Raw genomic sequence first — 17,070 nt, forward strand, 5'->3', positions numbered from 1 at the left:
AAAGAGCGCGCTGGACAAATGACAAGAAAATATGAGAAGAAGTCGGATGTCATCATATGCAAAAAGTGCAACAAGGACAGAAAGCCACAGTCACATCGCCAGTACTTTGGAAACTGGTTCTGCACAGAGTCTGAGACTCAATCTTACGAAGAATGGAGGGCTGAGCTGGCAAAACATGGATATGGGAAGAAACAAAAGCCAAGCAATGAAAACCCTTGAGTTTCTTAAGTCTGTCTACTTACTCTACTCCAGTGTGTAGCTGTGAACCTGAATACCAGGAGTACAGTTGGAAAACTGGAAAAGGCTGGCTACATGCGGTTCATGTTTGCTGTGTCATATGCCATTATTGTTTTTATTATTATTCTATTTTTTTTTCTATTTTTTTATGCAACACTTGATTGTTCTTGTAATCACTGTGTTGTTTATTAATGTTTTTCATAAAATGTCAAATTGAACAAACAAACATTTCTGTCTTCATTTCTTCTTTATCCTCTTTAGATAAATGAAACAAATCTAAATGTGTCTTTTTCTTTTCTTTTTATTGCCCATAAGATATAACACACAGGCACTCATAGGCTATATAAATATCTATAGTCATCTACATACATGCTTTTGAATACTAGTCAGTTTCTCTTGAGGGTAATAATCCTTAATATTAAAATAAGGGTTATTGATGCCAAATGTTGTGGGGAATTTAATATAGGCTTATACATTTTGCAAAAATACTAAAATTATGGTTAAAACACGATTTGATAATCTTGCAAACTACAAATAATATTTAAAGGGGATTAAGGAAAACATTTGATTTGGTATGCAAGCCAATCTGCCACCTGCTGTCCGAATAATGCCACAACAGGACAAAACCAGCCAAATAAACGAGTTCTTATCGTTGTTTATAACTGTGTATAGTGACATTAGGCAAAGATTAATTGCACACGGGTTTATATATTTGATTTGGAAATATTAATATACAATGTTTATGATGTGGGAATCCCAACGAGTTCATCATGAACAGGATTCGATCTACTGATCTCAGCGTCATTTCAACCGATTTCTTGTTGTTTACCTCGACCAACGCGCGCTGGCCTTGGCGCAGTAGGCAGCGCGTCAGTCTCATAATCTGAAGGTCGTGAGTTCGACCCTCACACGGGGCAGGTGTTTTAAAGCCACAAGGACTACCAATACAATGATGTAGACGTGCCAAATAGGTTGATGTTGTGTTACAGTCATGTCCATCAACTGCTGTTGACAATGAGGCATCAAAAGAACTGGCTATTGTCCTTTTTCAGCATCCGGTTAAGTAGCTCTCACTGTGTTGTTAGTGGAGTTGAAAGACGTTGTTTCCAAATAGCAATCAAGCATACAGTTGGACGTTTGACGAGGCACATGGCTCACAAGTGCAAGCCTCGTTGGCGCAGTAGGCAGCGCGTCAGTCTCATAATCTGAAGGTCGTGAGTTCGACCCTCACACGGGGCAGGTGTTTTAAAGCCACAAGGACTACCAGTACAATGATGTAGACGTGCCAAAGAGGATGATGTAGTGTTACTATCATGTCCATCAACTGATGTTGACAATGATGCGTCAGATAAGTTGGCTATTGTCCATCTTCAGCATCCAGTTGAGCAGCTCTCAAAGCGCTGCTCGTGGAGTTCAAAGACATTTCAGGGCAGCTGTTTTAAAGCCACCAGGACAACCAATACAATGATGTAGACGTGCCAAAGAGGATGATGTTGTGTTACTATCATGTCCATCAACTGATGTTGACAATGATGCGTCAGATAAGTTGGCTATTGTCCATCTTCAGCATCCAGTTGAGCAGCTCTCAAAGCGCTGCTCGTGGAGTTCAAAGACAAGTTGGCTATTGTCCATCTTCAGCATCCAGTTGAGCAGCTCTCAAAGCGCTGCTCGTGGAGTTCAAAGACATTTCAGGGCAGCTGTTTTAAAGCCACCAGGACAACCAATACAATGATGTAGACGTGCCAAATAGACCGCAAAGAGGTTGATGTTGTGTTACAGTCATGTCCATCAACTGCTGTTGACAATGAGGCATCAAAAGAACTGGCTATTGTCCTTTTTCAGCATCCGGTTGAGTAGCTCTCACTGTGTTGTTAGTGGAGTTGAAAGACGTTGTTTCCAAATAGCAATCAAGCATACAGTTGGACGTTTGACGAGGCACATGGCTCACAAGTGCAAGCCTCGTTGGCGCAGTAGGCAGCGCGTCAGTCTCATAATCTGAAGGTCGTGAGTTCGACCCTCACACGGGGCAGGTGTTTTAAAGCCACAAGGACTACCAATACAATGATGTAGACGTGCCAAATAGGTTGATGTTGTGTTACAGTCATGTCCATCAACTGCTGTTGACAATGAGGCATCAAAAGAACTGGCTATTGTCCTTTTTCAGCATCCGGTTAAGTAGCTCTCACTGTGTTGTTAGTGGAGTTGAAAGACGTTGTTTCCAAATAGCAATCAAGCATACAGTTGGACGTTTGACGAGGCACATGGCTCACAAGTGCAAGCCTCGTTGGCGCCCCCCGCCACCCGTCGGTCGAGGTGAATCTTGGTAGTGGCAACCAATCACGTCCCTGTCTGCTACCAAGAATCTACCAGAATTCTACCACGATGTGGCCAATCAGCGCTCGTATCGCTACCAAGATTCACACCGATGTCCCGCCCCACTCGGATGTCCCCGCCTCAGAGTTGCTTAGTAACGCCAGCGCCGGCTTCTGGTAAGTAAACTTTTATTAAAATAAATATATTCACCGAATTACTAGCCCGGCCCAAGGCTACTGTTAGTTGTTTTAACTTAGTTCGTGTAATGTGGCTATGAGCATAGCATGACAAGGCGATCATGACTGAATGTAATGGGTGTAAAAAAACAGGCATATAGGAAAGTAGTGTTTGGGTCGAATTAACCCGTTTTGTGTTTTTAATTACCGTAAAACAATACAATAACAAGTGATTTCCACCTGAAACTTCATGGCCTTACATTATTTTCAGTAAAAAAAAATTACAAAAATTACAAGAATGATGAAACGAAGGACCATTTCATTGTTAAATGTGAAAACAGTTTTAAAAAAGTGTAATCATGCTATAGTGTTGATAATACAAGTTTGTGTGTGTATATATATATATATATGAAACCGCTACACACACACACACACACACACACACACACACACACACACACACACACACACACACACACACACACACACACACACACACACACACATATACATACATACATACATACATACATACGTATACATACATACATACATGACATGCGGGACACAGGGATACAAGACATTAGTGTTCAACAACTGCTGTCCTCCCTCCCTTACATATTTAAACCATAGATAAACCCGAAACAAGATGGAGAGGACCCCCTATATGACTCAGAATAAACAAATTACAAATTAAACCCGTGCAATTAAAAATAGACTCATATTTATATAAAGAAATGTAGATAACCTGTGAAGTAAAATAAATGTATGTGCTATTTTAAAGACAAATGTTCCTTTGAGAACAATAAAACCTTATATCTTAACTTATCTTATGTGATGAAGTGTGCTATTGGAGGATACATTTGATCAGCTGATAAAACTGAAGTTTTTTTTTGTTTTGTTTTGTTTTGTCTTCAGGTACAGCAGGCGTTGTAGGTCACAGGAACAACAAACTGTGATGCAAGGCATCCCAGCTCCAGACGCACCGATGGCAGCAACTGAAACGCTTCTTGCAGCTTTGCAGAAAGGAGCTGCTGAACCTCATTCTTTCATTCTTCCTCCTAACTGCTGGGGAGGCAAAGCTAAAGAGAAGGCCACAACCTCAGACTATCTCCCAGGCTTCACAACCCCAACATCCTCTCTTTCCCCCATCCGTGCAGTGTTCTGCAGGACCCTCACAGATGATGCTCGTCACCATGCCACCATCATTCATGCCACCCTTCACTCAGACACAGACCTCAAATAAAGATATCCCATACACAACCCTGCAATACAGAAAGAGAAAGCAAGACAAAGAGCGCGCTGGACAAATGACAAGAAAATATGAGAAGAAGTCGGATGTCATCATATGCAAAAAGTGCAACAAGGACAGAAAGCCACAGTCACATCGCCAGTACTTTGGAAACTGGTTCTGCACAGAGTCTGAGACTCAATCTTACGAAGAATGGAGGGCTGAGCTGGCAAAACATGGATATGGGAAGAAACAAAAGCCAAGCAATGAAAACCCTTGAGTTTCTTAAGTCTGTCTACTTACTCTACTCCAGTGTGTAGCTGTGAACCTGAATACCAGGAGTACAGTTGGAAAACTGGAAAAGGCTGGCTACATGCGGTTCATGTTTGCTGTGTCATATGCCATTATTGTTTTTATTATTATTCTATTTTTTTTCTATTTTTTTATGCAACACTTGATTGTTCTTGTAATCACTGTGTTGTTTATTAATGTTTTTCATAAAATGTCAAATTGAACAAACAAACATTTCTGTCTTCATTTCTTCTTTATCCTCTTTAGATAAATGAAACAAATCTAAATGTGTCTTTTTCTTTTCTTTTTATTGCCCATAACACACAGACACTCATAGGCTATATAAATATCTATAGTCATCTACATACATGCTTTTGAATACTAGTCAGTTTCTCTTGAGGGTAATAATCCTTAATATTAAAATAAGGGTTATTGATGCCAAATGTTGTGGGGAATTTAATATAGGCTTATACATTTTGCAAAAATACTAAAATTATGGTTAAAACACGATTTGATAATCTTGCAAACTACAAATAATATTTAAAGGGGATTAAGGAAAACATTTGATTTGGTATGCAAGCCAATCTGCCACCTGCTGTCCGAATAATGCCACAACAGGACAAAACCAGCCAAATAAACGAGTTCTTATCGTTGCTTATAACTGTGTATAGTGACATTAGGCAAAGATTAATTGCACACGGGTTTATATATTTGATTTGGAAATATTAATATACAATGTTTATGATGTGGGAATCCCAACGAGTTCATCACGAACAGGATTCGATCTTCTGATCTCAGCGTCATTTCAACCGGTTTCTTGTTGTTTACCTCGACCAATGCGCGCTGGCCTTGGCGCCCCCCGCCACCCGTCGGTCGAGGTGAATCTTGGTAGTGGCAACCAATCACGTCCCTGTCTGCTACCAAGAATCTACCAGAATTCTACCACGATGTGGCCAATCAGCGCTCGTATCGCTACCAAGATTCACACCGATGTCCCGCCCCACTCGGATGTCCCCGCCTCAGAGTTGCTTAGTAACGCCAGCGCCGGCTTCTGGTAAGTAAACTTTTATTAAAATAAATATATTCACCGAATTACTAGCCCGGCCCAAGGCTACTGTTAGTTGTTTTAACTTAGTTCGTGTAATGTGGCTATGAGCATAGCATGACAAGGCGATCATGACTGAATGTAATGGGTGTAAAAAAACAGGCATATAGGAAAGTAGTGTTTGGGTCGAATTAACCCGTTTTGTGTTTTTAATTACCGTAAAACAATACAATAACAAGTGATTTCCACCTGAAACTTCATGGCCTTACATTATTTTCAGTAAAAAAAAATTACAAAAATTACAAGAATGATGAAACGAAGGACCATTTCATTGTTAAATGTGAAAACAGTTTTAAAAAAGTGTAATCATGCTATAGTGTTGATAATACAAGTTTGTGTGTGTATATATATATATATATGAAACCGCTACACACACACACACACACACACACACACACACACACACACACACACACACACACACACACACACACACACACACACACACACACACACATATACATACATACATACATACATACATACGTATACATACATACATACATGACATGCGGGACACAGGGATACAAGACATTAGTGTTCAACAACTGCTGTCCTCCCTCCCTTACATATTTAAACCATAGATAAACCCGAAACAAGATGGAGAGGACCCCCTATATGACTCAGAATAAACAAATTACAAATTAAACCCGTGCAATTAAAAATAGACTCATATTTATATAAAGAAATGTAGATAACCTGTGAAGTAAAATAAATGTATGTGCTATTTTAAAGACAAATGTTCCTTTGAGAACAATAAAACCTTATATCTTAACTTATCTTATGTGATGAAGTGTGCTATTGGAGGATACATTTGATCAGCTGATAAAACTGAAGTTTTTTTTTGTTTTGTTTTGTTTTGTCTTCAGGTACAGCAGGCGTTGTAGGTCACAGGAACAACAAACTGTGATGCAAGGCATCCCAGCTCCAGACGCACCGATGGCAGCAACTGAAACGCTTCTTGCAGCTTTGCAGAAAGGAGCTGCTGAACCTCATTCTTTCATTCTTCCTCCTAACTGCTGGGGAGGCAAAGCTAAAGAGAAGGCCACAACCTCAGACTATCTCCCAGGCTTCACAACCCCAACATCCTCTCTTTCCCCCATCCGTGCAGTGTTCTGCAGGACCCTCACAGATGATGCTCGTCACCATGCCACCATCATTCATGCCACCCTTCACTCAGACACAGACCTCAAATAAAGATATCCCATACACAACCCTGCAATACAGAAAGAGAAAGCAAGACAAAGAGCGCGCTGGACAAATGACAAGAAAATATGAGAAGAAGTCGGATGTCATCATATGCAAAAAGTGCAACAAGGACAGAAAGCCACAGTCACATCGCCAGTACTTTGGAAACTGGTTCTGCACAGAGTCTGAGACTCAATCTTACGAAGAATGGAGGGCTGAGCTGGCAAAACATGGATATGGGAAGAAACAAAAGCCAAGCAATGAAAACCCTTGAGTTTCTTAAGTCTGTCTACTTACTCTACTCCAGTGTGTAGCTGTGAACCTGAATACCAGGAGTACAGTTGGAAAACTGGAAAAGGCTGGCTACATGCGGTTCATGTTTGCTGTGTCATATGCCATTATTGTTTTTATTATTATTCTATTTTTTTTCTATTTTTTTATGCAACACTTGATTGTTCTTGTAATCACTGTGTTGTTTATTAATGTTTTTCATAAAATGTCAAATTGAACAAACAAACATTTCTGTCTTCATTTCTTCTTTATCCTCTTTAGATAAATGAAACAAATCTAAATGTGTCTTTTTCTTTTCTTTTTATTGCCCATAACACACAGACACTCATAGGCTATATAAATATCTATAGTCATCTACATACATGCTTTTGAATACTAGTCAGTTTCTCTTGAGGGTAATAATCCTTAATATTAAAATAAGGGTTATTGATGCCAAATGTTGTGGGGAATTTAATATAGGCTTATACATTTTGCAAAAATACTAAAATTATGGTTAAAACACGATTTGATAATCTTGCAAACTACAAATAATATTTAAAGGGGATTAAGGAAAACATTTGATTTGGTATGCAAGCCAATCTGCCACCTGCTGTCCGAATAATGCCACAACAGGACAAAACCAGCCAAATAAACGAGTTCTTATCGTTGCTTATAACTGTGTATAGTGACATTAGGCAAAGATTAATTGCACACGGGTTTATATATTTGATTTGGAAATATTAATATACAATGTTTATGATGTGGGAATCCCAACGAGTTCATCACGAACAGGATTCGATCTTCTGATCTCAGCGTCATTTCAACCGGTTTCTTGTTGTTTACCTCGACCAATGCGCGCTGGCCTTGGCGCAGTAGGCAGCGCGTCAGTCTCATAATCTGAAGGTCGTGAGTTCGACCCTCACACGGGGCAGGTGTTTTAAAGCCACAAGGACTACCAATACAATGATGTAGACGTGCCAAATAGGTTGATGTTGTGTTACAGTCATGTCCATCAACTGCTGTTGACAATGAGGCATCAAAAGAACTGGCTATTGTCCTTTTTCAGCATCCGGTTAAGTAGCTCTCACTGTGTTGTTAGTGGAGTTGAAAGACGTTGTTTCCAAATAGCAATCAAGCATACAGTTGGACGTTTGACGAGGCACATGACTCACAAGTGCAAGCCTCGTTGGCGCAGTAGGCAGCGCGTCAGTCTCATAATCTGAAGGTCGTGAGTTCGACCCTCACACGGGGCAGGTGTTTTAAAGCCACAAGGACTACCAATGATGTAGACGTGCCAAAGAGGTTGATGTTGTGTTACAGTCATGTCCATCAACTGATGTTGACAATGAGGCATCAAAAGAACTGGCTATTGTCCTTTTTCAGCATCCGGTTAAGTAGCTCTCACTGTGTTGTTAGTGGAGTTGAAAGACGTTGTTTCCAAATAGCAATCAAGCATACAGTTGGACGTTTGACGAGGCACATGGCTCACAAGTGCAAGCCTCGTTGGCGCAGTAGGCAGCGCGTCAGTCTCATAATCTGAAGGTCGTGAGTTCGACCCTCACACGGGGCAGGTGTTTTAAAGCCACAAGGACTACCAGTACAATGATGTAGACGTGCCAAAGAGGATGATGTAGTGTTACTATCATGTCCATCAACTGATGTTGACAATGATGCGTCAGATAAGTTGGCTATTGTCCATCTTCAGCATCCAGTTGAGCAGCTCTCAAAGCGCTGCTCGTGGAGTTCAAAGACATTTCAGGGCAGCTGTTTTAAAGCCACCAGGACAACCAATACAATGATGTAGACGTGCCAAAGAGGATGATGTTGTGTTACTATCATGTCCATCAACTGATGTTGACAATGATGCGTCAGATAAGTTGGCTATTGTCCATCTTCAGCATCCAGTTGAGCAGCTCTCAAAGCGCTGCTCGTGGAGTTCAAAGACAAGTTGGCTATTGTCCATCTTCAGCATCCAGTTGAGCAGCTCTCAAAGCGCTGCTCGTGGAGTTCAAAGACATTTCAGGGCAGCTGTTTTAAAGCCACCAGGACAACCAATACAATGATGTAGACGTGCCAAATAGACCGCAAAGAGGTTGATGTTGTGTTACAGTCATGTCCATCAACTGCTGTTGACAATGAGGCATCAAAAGAACTGGCTATTGTCCTTTTTCAGCATCCGGTTGAGTAGCTCTCACTGTGTTGTTAGTGGAGTTGAAAGACGTTGTTTCCAAATAGCAATCAAGCATACAGTTGGACGTTTGACGAGGCACATGGCTCACAAGTGCAAGCCTCGTTGGCGCAGTAGGCAGCGCGTCAGTCTCATAATCTGAAGGTCGTGAGTTCGACCCTCACACGGGGCAGGTGTTTTAAAGCCACAAGGACTACCAATACAATGATGTAGACGTGCCAAATAGGTTGATGCTGTGTTACAGTCATGTCCATCAACTGCTGTTGACAATGAGGCATCAAAAGAACTGGCTATTGTCCTTTTTCAGCATCCGGTTAAGTAGCTCTCACTGTGTTGTTAGTGGAGTTGAAAGACGTTGTTTCCAAATAGCAATCAAGCATACAGTTGGACGTTTGACGAGGCACATGGCTCACAAGTGCAAGCCTCGTTGGCGCAGTAGGCAGCGCGTCAGTCTCATAATCTGAAGGTCGTGAGTTCGACCCTCACACGGGGCAGGTGTTTTAAAGCCACAAGGACTACCAATACAATGATGTAGACGTGCCAAATAGGTTGATGTTGTGTTACAGTCATGTCCATCAACTGCTGTTGACAATGAGGCATCAAAAGAACTGGCTATTGTCCTTTTTCAGCATCCGGTTAAGTAGCTCTCACTGTGTTGTTAGTGGAGTTGAAAGACGTTGTTTCCAAATAGCAATCAAGCATACAGTTGGACGTTTGACGAGGCACATGGCTCACAAGTGCAAGCCTCGTTGGCGCAGTAGGCAGCGCGTCAGTCTCATAATCTGAAGGTCGTGAGTTCGACCCTCACACGGGGCAGGTGTTTTAAAGCCACAAGGACTACCAATACAATGATGTAGACGTGCCAAATAGGTTGATGTTGTGTTACAGTCATGTCCATCAACTGCTGTTGACAATGAGGCATCAAAAGAACTGGCTATTGTCCTTTTTCAGCATCCGGTTAAGTAGCTCTCACTGTGTTGTTAGTGGAGTTGAAAGACGTTGTTTCCAAATAGCAATCAAGCATACAGTTGGACTTTTGACGAGGCACATGACTCACAAGTGCAAGCCTCGTTGGCGCCCCCCGCCACCCGTCGGTCGAGGTGAATCTTGGTAGTGGCAACCAATCACGTCCCTGTCTGCTACCAAGAATCTACCAGAATTCTACCACGATGTGGCCAATCAGCGCTCGTATCGCTACCAAGATTCACACCGATGTCCCGCCCCACTCGGATGTCCCCGCCTTAGAGTTGCTTAGTAACGCCAGCGCTCGCCTCAGTCCCGATCGGAATCAACAGATTTCTTCACGTTCGACAGAGACAGATTTCTTCACGTTCGACTTTTGAAAGATTTTGAAAGAAATGGTAAGTAAACTTTTGTTAAAATAAATATATTCACCGAATTGCTAGCCCGGCCCAAGGCTACTGTTAGTTGTTTTAACTTAGTTCGTGTAATGTGGCTATGAGCATAGCATTACAAGGCGATCATGACTGAATATAATCGGTGTAAAAAAACAGGCATATAGGAAAAAAATACAATTTCGCAAGCTGTGGAAGTGGTGTTTGGGTCGAATTAACCCGTTTTGTGTTTTTAATTACCGTAAAACAATACAATGACAAGTGTTTTCCACCTGAAACTTCATGGCCTTAAATTATTTTCAGGAAAAAAAAAATACAAGAATGATGAAACGAGGGACCATTTCATTGTTAAATGTGAAAACAGTTTTAGGGTTAGGGTTATATATAAATATATATATATATATATATATATATATATATATATATATATATGTGTATATATATATGTGTGTGTGTGCGCGTATGCGTATATATACAGGCACACCTAAAGGGATTGCCATTAAAGTGTCCACCCATTCAAAATGCAAATATAAGGTGATGGCAGTATAAGGTGCAAACAGTCCTATTTAAGGTGATTGTCATTAAAGTGTCCAACTAGAGGCTGACTCTTGCAGATGAGAAGTGAGAAAAAAGAAAGATGGGTCACTTTGTGGCATTCCACAGCTGTGTTTTAAACATCTGTTTCTCTGTTTTATATATGTTGTCCTTTTATATTCTAGATGGAACCTCGCTTCAGGAGACGAGCTGATGGCAGTATTAACCTTACGGACACATTGGAAGCAACGAAAGTCAAAAATGCCAACAGAGGCCAGCAGTGGAGGCGACCCCTGTCCCCAGACGTAGTGCTGGACAAAGCCAGAAAAGCTTTAATCCAACACAGTGGCGATATCAGTAACCGAAAACACCTGCTTGGTTTCTTTGAAATTCAGTTTGGTGTCTTTCGTGGACAGACCTTTCGCTGGGTAGCTGAAAATGCCCTGGGGTATGCTGCTTACCTGGTGGCAGCTATGAACAGGGATCCCACAGGAGGCAGCAAAGACTCCCAGGAACATGCGAACAACAAAATGTGTTTCAGGGAATACATTGAGAGCTTTCCTTCTGGTAGAATTGCTGTTGCAATGAAGGAAGCACAATATGCTGGAAAAAAACCCCAACCAAGTGCCACCACCCAGCTCTGTCCCCCTACTCAGCCCCCTCCTTCCACACAGCATGTTGATACCATCCAGGTCTCTCCCTCCACTCAGCATGCTGCCGCTACACAGAGCACTTCCACCACCCAGAACACTCCTCCAACTCAGCACGCTGCCACCCTTGCTCTTCGCTCCCTCTTGGTTGGGAAATTGCCCAATTCAAGAACATTATCCAAGACTGTGACGAGGCTGGTTTCCCCCCTCAAAGCAAAACCCTGTAAGCACACACTCATGTATAACACAGTTGTTATATATATTTTTATATTTATCCGTGTTGTTTATCATTTTTTTTACTTTTGTTGTTTGTTTTTTAGCTTTGACCCAGGCACACACACGGCCCTCACTGACCCTTGCTCAGCCAACAGCGTCGGTTGAGGGACGCACAGGGCCTTTACTCACCCTCGCCCCCCCGACTGTCTCTGTTCAGCAAGCCACAGAGCCCCCTCCCACCATCTCCCACACCTCTGTGTCTACTGAGCTGGATGACAGCACGCTGCTGGCAGAGGCAATACGCTTTGAAGAGGCCAATGTGACATGTAGGTTTATACTTTTATATACAAAATATTTTCTTTTACAGTTGTACTTCCTGATATTTGGTTCTGGCCAGCTTCACATCTTCATCTATTGATGTTAATTTATCTAATGTATCTTAAAAGTAGTATATGCTTTTGTACTTCATGTGACTTGCGTTTTACAAGTTCCTGCACAACATGTTCAATTTCCAAGAGATTATAAAGTAAAAAAAAGAGTTCAAATCAAATATATATGTTTGTTTCCCCCCCCCCCCCCCAGCACGAGTCTGTATTCCAGCTGGCTGGACACGCGCCTTGCCAGAAGTGGACCAAAGGTGGATTTCGAAGGCTCTGTTCAAGTGGACAGCACAGGGGCATCCGGAGCTGGACTTTAGCAGAGTGGACAAACTTTGGTGGTATCCTCCACAGGTGCCACTGAAGACCAGTATTTCTCCTCCACTGGAGAATTACTTTGGCCGTCCCCTGCTTCTTTGGATGCCACGTAAGCTGTGGCAAGTCAAGTTAACTTGTCCACACCCAGACTGCCACAAAGATCTCCTCACATCTGCAGGCTTGCACCAGAAGATCAGGCAAGTTGTTGCGGTGGGTACGATTTATTTTGTGGCATCTGAGTACCTGTCCTGCCGAAGTTGCCACCGGAAGGTCATCAGCTGGAGCCACGGCATTGTGTCTCAGCTGGACATGGGCCACAGGGTGCAGTTCCCCTGCATTCTAACATCAAAACTGGCATGTGACTTCGAGGTAGCCAGTTTGATGCGTCAGCGAGGGCTGGGCAACAGCAGCAGTCAAATCCAGCACAAGCTGCAGGAACGACACACTGAGGTCTGGTTACAAAAGACGGTTCAGTACCTGACAGATTGCAAGGGGATTGCCAGAGCTGTCACATCTGGCCTGATCCTGCCTGTTTCATTTGCACCTGCACCACCTATGATTCCTGTCCCAAAACACCGTTGGCTGATGCAGGTGTATGCCCAGGATGTCTTGCAAAGGCTGGATGAGGTCAAGGCCACCATAACTTCCCAATATGGTCGGATCTTGAAAATGGATTCCACCAAGAAAGTCGCACGAAAGCTTGCAGGACACAGCTATGGCACAGCCACCTGGGCAACCAATGTTGGTAATGAGCATGGGCAGGTGATCATGTGTGTGCTTACTGCCAGTGAAGGTTTCGGTCTCGGGCCGATGATTGAAGGGCTCATCAGACGATACAGAGTGGCTGGGGTGGCTCCTCCCGAAGCTCTATATGTTGACCGGGACTGCTGTGGCAACACTCTTCTGAGAAGGATGTTTGAAGAGTGGGAGCAGATGACAATCCGGTTAGACATTTGGCACTTCATGCGGAGGATTGCTGTGGGCTGCACAACTGACTCACACCAGTTGTATGCCCCCTTCATGAGTCGCCTCAGCCACTGTATCTTTGCGTGGGATCAGGACGACCTGTCAGCTCTGAAGAAGGCCAAGAGGTCAGAGCTAGAAGCTGCCATGAGGCAACCATCTGAGGCTGATGTGCTGCGTTCTATCAACAGAAACGAGCTAGCCCTGCATTGTAAGAGAACCACCCGCGGCACCAAGGAGACACAGGCTCTGATTGAACGCCATATCCAGGCCTTCGATGGGGATGCTGGCCGTAACACTCTGGGAGTCCCACTCATCAACTCCGCCCGGATGAGCGAGATCTGGAAGTCCCAGAGAAAGCATGTGGCCTGCATCCAGGATCCTCCAGGAGTGCAGCTCTACCTGCAAACGGGAACTGTGATGAAAGGAGGACACCGTCTGCCAACCTTCCGCTGTGCCAGAGGTTCCACTTCCCTCGAGTCATTTCACCTGCATCTGAACAGATTCATCCCAGGTAAATATGTGTTAATAGAGACTTTATAAATGTAGGATTTAATTTCAATATAAATAAGTAAATGAACTGTGTTGCGATTAAATTAGTTGTAAGAAGAACAGCTTTTCGTTGATTTATAGGAAACGTTTGTATGGTCTGATTTTTTTATTTTTTACTTTACTTTAGGTACACTGGCAAGTGACACCTTCTACCAAGCGTATCTTGTGGATGGACTGTCAAGGTGGAATGAGGACCGGGCTGTGGCAGCAACAACGGATGAGCAGCATCCACGTTGCTACAATCATCTGCTCCGTCATGCTGTCAACACTCTTGCAGAGGAGGTTCTTGGCGAGAAGATCACCCCTTATGCTGGGCCGAGAAAGTACACTGGTATACAACTATTTGTTTATTTTTTGGGACAATTTCATTCAAGTTAAACAAATACAATGTTACCACTGAGCTGTTGAATAATGTCTTGGCATATTTTTTAATTGTTTGCCATTTATTTATTTTTGTAATCTATTTTAAAGGTGAGCTCATTGGACTCGAATACCTTTACCAGCAAACTGGTAAAGTCCTGCAGGATTACAAGGTGGCTATTGTGGAGTCAGAGTCTAATGACATTGATGTAACAACTGATGAAGGTTATGCTGAACCTGAGGAGTTTCAAGACATCACTGTCCCAACACTTGACTCAGAAATAGCACCTGCTGCCTCCTCGCGAGCATCATTGTCTGCAGCGTCTGTGCTCCCTCCATCAGCAACGCCTGCATCCAGCTCTGTGTCATCCTCCTCTATGGCCCCTCAATCTGCGGTGAAATCTTCTCAATCCACCACCATGTCGTCATCATGTGTGGTCCCTCCTCCAGTGGCATCGTTTATTGAAGGCCCAGTGGTCGAGCTACCAACAGAAAGGGATCTTCCAACATCTGAAGACTCCACTTCACATGATGTAATGTTAATTCATTGTGTCCTTTAACATGTCTGTGAACAAACTCTGGGATATGTTGGAAATGCTCAGGTATTTTCTATTGTCTTATTTTTTTCTGCTATTAATTTTTTTCTCAATTTTCAAAAAATTCATTCTAGGACTGTGTCGGCCGTGACAATATTCAGGGGTATGGAGCCGTGCAGGACTTGGCAGAGGTTTTGGTTGGCCTTAAAGAACATCGTCCTGCATTGACTGGAGAACAGAGCGCCCAGATCATCACCCTGTGGCAGGCGTTGGGGGATTATGACAAGAGGAAGACTGCTTACTCACCACGTCACCAAACCACCTTAAAGCAGGGACGATACAGGGCGACTAAAAAGATTGTGGCACCAGGTGTGGAGAGCACCAAAAGGTATCACGTCTAATTAAGCAAACTGAAATGTCAGGTCAACACAGACAGAAGGAAAATAGAATAACACAGATAGTAAGAATTAATAATAAGAATATATGAATAATCCTACATTAATATTGTGTATTTTGTTGTCATTTGCAGGAGTTTCTTTGGAGCTCACAGTCCTGCACAATGGCCTGACTGCAACAGAGTCGTGGAGGCCATCTTTACAAGGCTCTGTGCTTTCTACCCAAGCACTGTGCGCTGTGAAGGAGTGAGGGTGTCACGCTTTACAATGGTGTTACGTGCTTACAACAACATCAGAGAGTGCATCCTTAACAATGCTAAGGTTATGAGTGCCACCACCATCCAACTCCCAGTAGTGAATGCTGCAACACTCACACAATGGTGAGTAATTTAGCGAGAACTTTTGAGAACAATAAAACCTTATATCTTAACTTATCTTATGTGATGAAGTGCTATTGGATACATTTGATCAGCTGATAAAACTGACCTTTTTTTGTTTTGTCTTCAGGTACAGCAGGCGTTGTAGGTCACAGGAACAACATACTGTGATGCAAGGCATCCCAGCTCCAGACGCACCGATGGCAGCAACTAAAACGCTTCCTGCGGCTTTGCAGAAAGGAGCTGCTCTGCTATATAGTAGTTTGGCTGAGCCTCATTCTTTCATTCTTCCTCCTAACACTGCTGGGGAGGCAAAGCTGAAGAGAAGGCCACAACCTCAGACTATCTCCCAGGCTTCACAACCCCAACATCCTCTCTTTCCCCCATCCGTGCAGTGTTCTGCAGGACCCTCACAGATGATGCTCGTCACCATGCCACCATCATTCATGCCACCCTTCACTCAGACACAGACCTCAAATAAAGATATCCCATATACAACCCAGCAATACAGAAAGAGAAAGCAAGACAAAGAGCGCGCTGGACAAATGACAAGAAAATATGAGAAGAAGTCGGATGTCATCATATGCAAAAAGTGCAACAAGGACAGAAAGCCACAGTCACATCGCCAGTACTTTGGAAACTGGTTCTGCACAGAGTCTGAGACTCAATCTTACGAAGAATGGAGGGCTGAGCTGGCAAAACATGGATATGGGAAGAAACAAAAGCCAAGCAATGAAAACCCTTGAGTTTCTTAAGTCTGTCTACTTACTCTACTCCAGTGTGTAGCTGTGAACCTGAATACCAGGAGTACAGTTGGAAAACTGGAAAAGGCTGGCTACATGCGGTTCATGTTTGCTGTGTCATATGCCATTATTGTTTTTATTATTATTCTTATTCTTATTATTCTTGATTGTTCTTGTAATCACTGTGTTGTTTATTAATGTTTTTCATAAAATGTCAAATTGAACAAACAAACATTTCTGTCTTCATTTCTTCTTTATCCTCTTTAGATAAATGAAACAAATCTAAATGTGTCTTTTTCTTTTCTTTTTATTGCCCATAAGATATAACACACAGACACTCATAGGCTATATAAATATCTATAGTCATCTACATACATGCTTTTGAATACTAGTCAGTTTCTCTTGAGGGTAATAATCCTTAATATTAAAATAAGGGTTATTGATGCCAAATGTTGTGGGGAATTTAATATAGGCTTATACATTTTGCAAAAATACTAAAATTATGGTTAAAACACGATTTGATAATCTTGCAAACTACAAATAATATTTAAAGGGGATTAAGGAAAACATTTGATTTGGTATGCAAGCCAATCTGCCACCTGCTGTCCGAATAATGCCACAACAGGACAAAACCAGCCAAATAAACGAGTTCTTATCGTTGTTTATAACTGTGTATAGTGACATTAGGCAAAGAT

General features: G+C 42.5%; 2 protein-coding genes across 2 annotated transcripts in view; one reads left to right on the top strand and one right to left on the bottom strand.

The window, feature by feature from the left end:
- The window catches only part of dync2h1 (dynein cytoplasmic 2 heavy chain 1), a 187,472-nt gene that overhangs the window by 70,973 nt on the left and 99,429 nt on the right, over positions 1-17,070 (bottom strand). The window lies entirely within an intron of this gene.
- Positions 10,099-16,378, top strand: LOC306829908 (uncharacterized protein; the record flags this gene model as incomplete). The annotated part of the gene is made up of 9 exons (XM_079353126.1): positions 10,099-10,360; positions 11,074-11,761; positions 11,859-12,080; positions 12,337-13,926; positions 14,092-14,295; positions 14,436-14,857; positions 14,995-15,248; positions 15,390-15,635; positions 15,763-16,378. Exons 1-9 carry the CDS (start codon positions 10,358-10,360, stop codon positions 16,376-16,378), a joined length of 4,245 nt encoding a protein of 1,414 aa, XP_079209252.1. The 5' UTR covers positions 10,099-10,357.

The sequence above is a fragment of the Symphodus melops genome (genome assembly GCF_947650265.1).
Source record: "Symphodus melops genome assembly, chromosome: 10".
In the NCBI taxonomy this organism is placed as follows: domain Eukaryota; kingdom Metazoa; phylum Chordata; class Actinopteri; order Labriformes; family Labridae; genus Symphodus; species Symphodus melops.